The following is a 10,490-nucleotide window of genomic DNA, read 5'->3' on the forward strand; positions in this document are numbered from 1 at the left end:
CCCACAAAGCTGAAACAACGTTCCTCAGTCCTGATCTACTTTTACCAGACTTGAGGCTGCCGTATGCCATTCTGAACTGTGCCAAGCTCCATGCTGATACTGTGACACAGAACAACCTCCAGCAAAGACTAAGCTGAGATCACCAAACTCATTCCAAACTGGAACCAAAGCTATTTTAAAATTTAGATTTTCACAGGTGTAAGGCTAGGACCTTATGTAAAGCACGCTGAAGTCAACAGAAAGACTCCCATTGACTTCAGTGGGTTTTGTACCATTAACTTACTCTATCACCAGCTATGGTACTGACAGGTAGACCCTCATTTAAACTACCTTGTCTTCTACCTTCTATCTTATTGTGAATTCCATATACTCCCTTTGTACGCATTATTTATATTTTCAATGCTTTCTTTTCCTACAGCAGGGCCAGCTCCAGGGTTTTTGCCGCCCCAAGTGGCGGAAAAAAAAAAGAAAGAAAAAGAAAAAGCCATGATTGGCGGTAGCTCCACTGCACCGCTTTCTTCTTCAGCGGCAATTCGGCGGCAGGTCCTTCCCTCTGAGAGGGACCAAGGGACCCACTGCCGAATTGCTGCTGAAGAGCCCGACATGCCACCCCTTCCCCTTGGATGCCCCAAGCACCTGCTTGCTCAGCTGGTGCCTGGAGCTGGCCCTATCCTAAAGAAAAATTAAATGGCAGCAATCCCAGCTTTATGGCAACCCTACAATAATAAACACATGAGTGATGGCAAAAGATGGAAAAGATGTTTCAGTTTTACATTGTCACAGGTTATTTTAAACAAGTATAAAAATGTCATCCTATACCTTATTTGTTCAATGCTTGATGTAGGACAGTCTCTGGATGCCACCACACATTTAAAAAAAAAACAAAAACCAAAAATCTTGCTGACTAATGTCAACATTGAAAGACTCTCACACAGCATCCACCATATACAATATCTCCTCCAAAATCCAAAAGGCTGAAAGAAGGGAGAACCCCTACACTGTGCTCTGAAGGTCAACTGACTCAAAGTGTGGCAGAGCAGTGGGGGAATGAATTCCAGTGCCAAGGGCCTACAATCTTGGCTAAGTTTGGAAAAATGAGATGCAAGAATGCTCTAGGATATTATTGTCAATTTGTCCTAACACATTTTTTCAGATCTTATGTCTATTGCTAACTCTTTATTCTGTGCGGTCAATTCCACCAGCAGTGTGTAAGGGATTCAAGAAAAGCCTTACCTGCCTAAATGTTCCACAGAGTAAACAAGAATAGATCCCTTTGTGTATCAGGGATGTACTGGATAGATATAAAACATTCCATTGGCATAATTCCCATTGAGCTAAATCTTCCAGCCTTTACTCAGGCAAGACTCACTTTAATTTCTGCCTGAGTAAGAGCTGCAGGATTTGGGAGTTCTGTATGCAAAGCTGAAGGGAGACAATGTTTTATGGTATGTATGAAATGCAGGTTCTGCCATAACTTATTTTAAAGAATCAGTATATGTTGGTAGGGGAAATTTTGTGTGTACAATACAATTACTGCCTGATAGTGCCGCTGAGTCTGTGTATTTAAGGAATATTTTTTTTTCTAACTGGGAACAACCTAACGAGAGAAAAACAAACGTATTACCAAGTTATTAACTACTGGTGCTGTTTATAATTAGCTCCTTATCAGAGCTAGCTATTTGCAGAAGAATAGAAGAGTGACAACTGAGCTTTTAAGTAACACTAATAATCTGCCTTTTTCACTCCTGGAGTCACAACAAAATTCTTGCTAGGATTGATTCTAATGACGAGCACTGCACATACAGTATGCCAAACACATGTGAAAAAACTAACAGCACAAACTTTTAAATTGATTACTGCCACATGTAATGGGAACCGTATTTGCTAAGCTTCAGAATGCTGACTGAGCTCATGTGTACAGAATGTTCTTTCAATCACTGTGAACTATAAGCTAAAAGTTATTGCTAGGAGACTCTACATACTTTTGTAGAAAATAAAAACAGCTACAGTGAAAAGGTATTTTTTTTTATGGTGTGCTTGCTTTTTGCAAAGCGGGTGGCGCTGGAGACTGAGATCAGAACCTAAAAGAACTCCAAGCTGAAGTTAGAATTTCCTGTCATGTCTTTGAAATAACTGAACATTTTGGCTGGCGGACAAACAAAAATCAATCTGGTTCCTTAATAGTGTTCAAGATGGCAATGGTGACTAGGCTGATTTATAAATTCAATCTCACGGATGGTTAAAGTAAAAAGACAGAGTAAAAAATATTCTTGTCTGCTAGTTTGCATCTAAGATATACAATCGGACTTGATAGTACCCTCTATCAAAAATTCAATTGCTTAATTATATCACAAAATTCTTAAAGCCACGCCAAAATATGAATGGATTAAAGGCCAAATCTTCAGCACTATGTTAGTTTCACAGCTAACACTTTTATGTATACACAATACATATATGTTTTATCTGAAGTCTGGTGTCCGGTCTCTTTCCCTTCAATGCAATGCAAGCTATGATACCTACAAGAAATATCTCCATGAAAAATACTCAGTGACATTATCATAGGAGGACATTATGTTTCATTATGAGCCTGATTCTCCTTATACCAGTGTAACTTCACTGATTTCAATGGAATTACCCGATTCTAAACAATGTACATGAGAAAAGAATCAGGGCCTGTGTGTGTCTCTGCAGCTTTTTTCAAAGCTGGACTTTAAGTATAGAGCTTAATATAGATTGAGACAGACACTCAAATTTGTGATTCTGAAAAGACTCACTGTCCCGTCCCCACCAGAACACATCAAACAATGTAAATACTAAACAATAACTTCCATATGAGCATTAATCATAATCTGGGTTTCACACGTAACCCAATAGCATGCACATATCAAATTACCTGGTAGAGGATGTGCTAGGTAAAGACCTCCTCATTGCTCCTGGGCTCATGCTATAGTATGAAGAACTTTCCAAATCTGAGAGGGAGAAATTTGGGCCTGTTCCTGCAGCTATTGGTGCTAGGGAAACAAAAGAAATTCAACTCAGTAAGTCATGTAAATAAGGACTCGATTATATATCAACACCCAAAGTGAACTGACATGGTAATGAGGAACATTTTACCACTATACGAGTCCCTCTGGGGCAGGGAGTGTCTTTTTCAGTCTGTTTCTACAATGCAGTCCAGGTTCCCACCTAGGGCTCCTAAGTACGACGATAATATAATAAATAATAATAAAGATATGATATAATAAAGATGTTCTTATTTTCTTTTCAGGTCAGTCTTTTTTGCACCGTCCGTTCTAATCATTTGCAGCAAGAATCTTGGATTCCTTTAAGAAACTGCTGCCATATTGTAATCTTCTTAATAACATCTCTTGAAACTTCCTTCCTTAATAGGTGCAGCCTGAGTGGTGGACGTGTTGCACCATCCCGTGTACGCCTGGCCCAGTCTGTGAGCTTCTGTAGACAGGGAAGGGTCATTGGTGTCACCTCTTCCCAAGAGCTTTGAGAATGCTGTGTGCACCCAGATGTACATAGAGGCTACAGTCTCTATACCCTCGGAGCATAGGAGCTATGACTGTCCAATGCCCCTGCAGGAAGTATGCCAGGGGCTGAGATTCCTTGTGTTCCTCTCTGTCTCTGTGCACCTGTGCGGGGGCCAGAGACAATTTGCCTCATTATATTATTATCCAACAACAGTTTTCTATTATTCTTTATTCCCACCAGCATGCATGGTTTTCTGTAAGGACTACCACTGTGCTATGACTCACCTGACTCTAATACACTTGCCTAGAGTACTGGTTTTACACTAAGGTATTATGAGAGTTCCTTTTCCAAAAGTTTACAGGCATAGATAGGGCTGTGAACTCACATGTGTTGAGCAATATGGAACAAATGTTGTAATCGAATATAAAACTGAGCCGGCAAGGTCTTCCTCAATGAAATCAACTGCATATGATATGAAACCATTCCCACTGTCACCATTCCAGTGCCCTGACCTTTACAGGACATTCTGCTTTATGGACCATGATTGACTGTCTGTCCCATTCCACAATCTGATGAAAATTACCCCGTTGCCCAAGATATATCTGTTTGGCACAGGATATATTATGTGAAAACTGATTCACCGGGATTTTCCTGGTGCCACACAATGATACTGTGCCAAATTTATTCTTGCCTCAGTTGGAAAAACTGTACTGAAATCAATAGACCTGTGCTTGCTCCTACCGGGGAGGAACTGTGCCCAACTGAAATATTTCACTCTGGTGGGCATCAGTGAGGAAATCAAGACTGGATGGTTCAGGTATCTTGCACCAATAACCTAGCATACCAAGGGTGAAATATGGGCCCAAATGAAGCCACTGGAAATTCTGCCTTTGATTTCAATAGAGTCAGGATTTCACCCCAAGTTTTAGGGAACAAGCACTGCTAGCATGGACAGCAAGCAACAGATTTTAAAAGGATGGGGTGGAAAGCACATAATGCTATTAAAACTTAAGAAAATCTGGAATGATCATTAAAAGGGAATAATTTGGGAAGTAATTTATGGCAAGAACACCAAACTCCTTTGTTGTCTTCCTTTAACTAAAATATGTTTCCTGTGCACTGGTTGTATGAGAGGGCAGGGTTTTGTTTTTTTTTAAGAAAAATTAAATATAGTCAAACTAATTCATTTTATTAAATTGTGCTTTCTGCTAGTTTCCTGACAGCAGCTACAAGAGGCTGTAAAACTGACAAATTTGCATGAAAAAAGAAACTAGTGTAAGTAATTTGTGTAAAAGGTAACATAGGCATGGACTGCTATAATTCAGACACCCTGCAGATAGCAGACTGCTGCAGTGTGAGCAGTTATGGGTTAGAAAAATGACCACACTGCAGTCAGTCTGACGTGAATGGAAATCAATCATAAAGGTACTCTCTGCAGCATCTACTCCACAGTTTTCAGCAACTCCTTTGCCAAGCAGATTTTGTACTCTGTAAACCCCTTTGTTGATCAATTCCCCTGCACCCCAGACCTAACACAGCCTAACTTGGAGGTTAATAGTAATATTTTCCAAACAGGCACATAAAAAGGCAAGCACTAAATTAAAGCACCATTCCAAGGGGCAATGAATTTCCCAGCTATTGTAAGTTTTACTAAGCAGTGTTATTTCAGACAGAGATGGAGGAAAATTTTGTGTTCATAAATTGACTCTGCCCCTGTTCATCATCCCCAAAATCTAGGGCATTACTGGCCAAATTCTTGAATTTGCCTTATGTGAAACTAAAATATGCTTCCACTTCTCAACATGGTGAACATAGCCTAAAAATATGTGGAGTAGGATGGGGGTAAAGCTAGTAACATAAAAACTAACCACAAGATAGAAAGTGTTAACTAGGTAACCTCTAGCTTTCTCCATATTTTAACAGTATTGGGGTTTTCCTGTCAAGTCCTCGAACACCCTGCAGTACACAAGGAGCTGAGCTGAGAGGATGCATGATGAAGGGTAAAAAGACAAGATCCATTCCTCTTAATAAAATGGTCAAAGGACAGAACATTTATTAAAGCAGTTGAGTATTAAAGGCATTTAAAGGCTTCATGGCAGTTGCTTATTTAAAAGGCCTATGGCAGTTCTAACAATTACATTCATAGCAGAGACAGACCAAGGCCACTACACTTAGTAATGCTATAGGGGTAAACTTTCCACAAAGGGGAACTGTTCTGGATTCATATACTGTGGTATTAGGAAGTTATCTTTCAATAAAGGGTATCTGTGTTTTCTTTTCCCAGTTACTTTGCTCTTCAAACAACATTTTACTGTAGAAAGTGAGGGAAATGACAGTGTACAGACCCCACCCAGAGGCTGGCAGGGAAGGGGTTAACTCTCTTTCTCTGAGTAGGGGGGAATCGGTCTCTTCCTCTCTGGAATTTGGTTGAAGTAACTCATGCTTTATATCACTGTTGTAGACTTGGCTGAATTGAGTCACACTTCATAACACTTTACATTGGACTTTGGCTGAGGGAACCCTGTTATGTTCTAGTTGGACCTTGTATTTACTTTTCTGTTTTGCAACACAACATGTTGCAAAGGAGCATAAACTTCATCTAGCCTAGCCAGGCAAAACCTCACCTGCTCCGAATGGCCCCTCACACTGCCTGAATAGACTTTCCCTCTTCTATTAGCCCTGAATACTGATGGAAAGACAGTCACATTTCTGTCTGTCTGTAGGATTCCCCATCAACATTCCAGCACCAGAGAGCAAACAGAAGGATTAAAGTGATCTAAACTGAGTTTCCTCATTTTAGCATATGATCATCCAACATGTGATCACCCTCCTCACCTGCACCCAGTGTCCCAAGAACATGCTTTGGCATTGTCCAGAGCATTAGCATAGTGGAGATCATTCTGTTCTATAATACAAAGCCAGTCCTTTATTACACCAAAGTATACATAAATTGAAGGTTAAGGTTATACCAGCCACACTGAAAATATGCTGCTTTCTCCACCTAAGAGATGCTCCTCAGAAAAATGACACCAAAATAGCTCAAGAACACATCCCAAGCAGGAGATATAGGTTGAAAATTTCAACTGAGCTTCCACACAATACACACCCCACCCACATGCCTGCATCAAGATGTCATTTGACACAGAGCTCTGACCCCAATGAGGGAGGAGTAAAATGGTTTATTGGATAGAAATCTGGCCTTTCATTTAAAACTTTCTTTGATTGATGTGTGCAGCGCCTGTAAGTGAACTAACTGATGCAGCTTCAGCTGATTTCAGCTGACAGGGTGGTCTCCATCACAAAACTCCTACACACACAGGATACATTTCAATCACTATGAAGGGGCAGAATGAGAGAGTTTGCCTGAAAGACTAGAACAACCCTCATCGTAGGCCAATCATTCCATGTTAAACTGGGGAGGCGAGCAAGGAGCTGCTTCTCTTTGACCACCTGCAGGGTAGCTCTGCTCTGGATAAAGGGCAGCTCTGAGGAAAACTTCCACTGAGCCAGTTTATTAGCTCAAATGGTCACCCAAAATGTCAAGAAAAATTAGCAAAAAACCCTGTGACTTAATTCAATTTGAATATTTATTTTGGAAATTTACTGAACTAGAGTACAGGAAACCCACTACATAAAACCAGCCAAGCTGGCATTTGTCTTCCTTAAAAAAATGGCCCTGTCTTTTAGTTGTTAAGATATATTTAATTTCTCTTTTTTAATTTTTTGTTTATTTGTTTTTACAAAGATATTTGGGTAAAACTAGGATCAGGACATGTCTAACATTGCAGCAAAGTGACAATGTACATAAGGATAAACCTATAATAAGAAACGTGACGACTGACTAACACACTTTTTCACATACTGTGGCTTAACAACCAGAGGAAAACATACTATCTTTCTGACTGAGCGAGGAAAGGGTAGCTCGAATTTGTTGCATAACCTTTGTCTCCTATGTACTGTATTGTTAGGCTCGAAGAGGTTTTGCCGAATACAACTGATATGAAATGTGTGATGTTCATTTTAAAATTACTAGTACAGCTTGCTATTGACCATCTAATTATGCTGAGTTCCATTTATAAACATAGCTAACCACTAAGTTTATGGAGACTTTTTGTGCTGCTTTAATAGGATATCGATCGAGAGCAAGGTTTGAGTGGACTGCCATTGAATTGTGTAATGGCATACAAAAAACAAGGTCACAGTAACTGTTCATTCGATGCCTGCAGTCTATTTTTTATTATCATCTTTTTTTCTCTCCCTCTAACACACACAAGCCCAAATGCTATGTTTGGGATAGCAGTCCTTGGCTAAGGAATACAGAGTTATCTTTTAAATGTTATTTTTCATGCTGCTGACTTCTAACTATCTCAGCTACGGTATTGCTTAGTATAGCAGAAAACATACAGGCTCTATAAAAGCCTTAGTAAGTGTGCTCTGCCCTAGGGAGTTCTATGGATCCTTCCCACTCTCCTCCAGACTGCAGAAAAGCAGTGGAGCCACTCTGCAGTTTCAGAGCTGCAGCAGCACTAACTCCTGCTTTTTTGCAAGGCAGCTGAGTGTAGGGCAATCTCCAGCAGATCCAGGCGGTTATGGATCTGAAGGCCCCGCCACCACAAAACCAATTTGTAGCATCACGAAAGAAGCTCTGTGTCATACAGAGAAAGTAGACCCCTCTGGTGGGCTTTGGACTACAGCTATTGATACCCATTCTACCTTCGGGGGAATTACACTGTGGGTTGGCCCTCTACCTCCAGAGGAACTGGTGGGTGCAACAGAACTTTCTCTATAATTTGTTTACATTATACCTCTTATTTTGAGTGGATAAGAACTCCTTGATAAAAGTACACTGGAAAGCTTTATTCCTTCGGTTATACCTATCTCTTCCCTGACCCACCCCCTGCCCGCTCAGAATAGTAGCAATGAATTTAATTTCTCCTTCACATTCCTCCCACAGTAACTACAGTGTCAGTTCTATGTCTTTCAACCGAGATGATTCTGCTTCAGTACTTCTAATCATCTGAGTTGGAATATTACAAACAGCTTTATTCAGCCTCTCGGGTGAGCGTGAGGAGTCACACGCACAAACACTACACACAAGAGATTATTTCCCTTTTATTGCCTTAAACAGCAATGATTATTTCATACAGTTACAGAATTATTGCACATTTCAAACACTAGGGTGCCACTTCATGTCAATCTGAGACCTCTTACATTCTGTTCCAGTTTCCCATTGCCAGAGCCCCCGAAATTCTGTGCCACAGCAGCACCCATCTATGTAGCAAGAGTAAGGAGAATTCTGCAGCTGGTTTCAGCAGACATGGAAGCACTGCTACAGCAATCCCGAATCACAAAGATTGACTGCTTGAAAGTCTCACACCCTTAGTATCCACTCCTAAACTGCATTATTCCAGGATCCCTGCCTTTTCAAAATCCCATGACCATAAAATCATTCATAGCCTGTGGAATTTACTTAATCCTTTCACGGGATCTAAAGTGTCTAACACAGAAGTGTGAGTTTGTGTGTGTGGTTTAACTGGCATATTAAAAGGTTTAGAAATCATCCCACCAACTCCATGAAAAACGGAACTAGTATTTTACAACTTTAAGCGTGGCATTCTCAATCCAGTGAGCAGGCAGGGTGCTTCGTACATCAGCACTGGGAATTCTATAATTTCAGCCAACAATGCAGTGTGAAACATGCGTAAATTTGATCTGCTTTTAGAGACTGCTCATTAAGCCCCAAATCCTTCCTTCACAGCTCAGCCTGTATATTTCAACTGTTTGTGGGGAATATCCACACAGGAAGGAATCCAGATCAGGAGCATATGCAGGTGACTCAAATCTAATGGCTGCATTAGCCTCCTCTCCATGCGCCTTCCCTGGACCCAAGCTCCCAGCCTGTCAATGTCTCCCATTCGCACTTCCAGGGTCCTGCTGAACAGGGATATCCCATGGAGCAGGACTTTGTGCCAAATGGGGTGAACAAATTCTGCACTCCCACATCTTGCCACCCTTTCACAGCAGGCATATTCTACTGCTCTGGGGACCTCTGCACACATGAGCAGGGGACTGAATTTAGGTCCAAATCCTCAAAGGTATTTAGGAGCCTAGCTTCTATGGATTTCAATAGAAGTTAGACACCTCTGAGGACCTCCTCATAAAGGATGGTTGGAGGTGAGGGGTTTGTTTCGCTTGTGCAACAGCTGGCTTTTCAATCATCAAATCCTGCACATTGTCTGGGGTCTACAGGAGCTTAGGACCCCCTGTGGCTCTCACCAGCAACATAGGAGTCAACAGAGGTGCACTGGAGCCACACTTGTATGGCTTCCCTTCACCACTGTCCCTAGGACATTCTTTAGGGGGAGTTTCCCCAGTGCTGAAGGGGCCAACGGATGTTTAAATGTAGCCTCAGGCTTGAGGAACAATAACGTTCATCTGCTCTGACACTCCTGCCTTTAACCCTCAGCCCAGTCCTTCCCAGTCATGGATGAATTTCTCTATGGAGAAGTCCCAGCAGAGTCTGGGGTATGTGGGTCAATGCTGATTTTCCCCAACCACAATACAGGAATATTGGGGATCTGATCTGGCCTACTCACATTGGACAATGAGTGGAGAACGACCTCATACCTAGTTTTCGCATACACAGCGTCACAGAAATGTAGGGCTGGAAGGGACCTTGAGAGGTCATGTAGTTCAGCCCCCTGCACTGAGGCTAGATCATCCCTGACAGGTGTTCATCTAACCTATTCCGAAAAACCTCCAAAGATGGGGGATTCCATGTTTAGTTTCTTAAAATTGGCAACATCTTTGTAGTAGGCCTTTTTCATGCCCCTAAGCTTCCAGCCTGCCAGTGCTTCCCAATCTCACCTCCTATGCCCAAGCACCCCTGCTTTCTTTCTCATGGTTTGTCTTTCCTATTTACCCAGCCTCTAGAAGATTGAGCAGCAGGCTAGTGATTCAGTGGTAAAGCCCGTTGCTGTGGAACAGAAGAAAGCTACAGGTGTACCTGT

The 10,490-nt window shown here is 41.5% G+C and overlaps 1 protein-coding gene across 6 annotated transcripts in view; it reads right to left on the bottom strand.

Moving 5' to 3' along the window:
- NFIA (nuclear factor I A) overlaps positions 1 to 10,490 on the bottom strand; it is a 305,892-nt gene that overhangs the window by 87,645 nt on the left and 207,757 nt on the right. For all 6 annotated transcript variants that reach the window (XM_030572277.1, XM_030572278.1, XM_030572276.1 and 3 more), the window contains exon 5: positions 2,894 to 3,011. In XM_030572277.1, the coding sequence (XP_030428137.1) occupies positions 2,894 to 3,011 (118 nt within the window). The remainder of the gene's footprint in view (positions 1 to 2,893; positions 3,012 to 10,490) is intronic.

Source organism: Gopherus evgoodei, chromosome 8, assembly GCF_007399415.2.
Source record: "Gopherus evgoodei ecotype Sinaloan lineage chromosome 8, rGopEvg1_v1.p, whole genome shotgun sequence".
In the NCBI taxonomy this organism is placed as follows: Eukaryota; Metazoa; Chordata; order Testudines; family Testudinidae; genus Gopherus; species Gopherus evgoodei.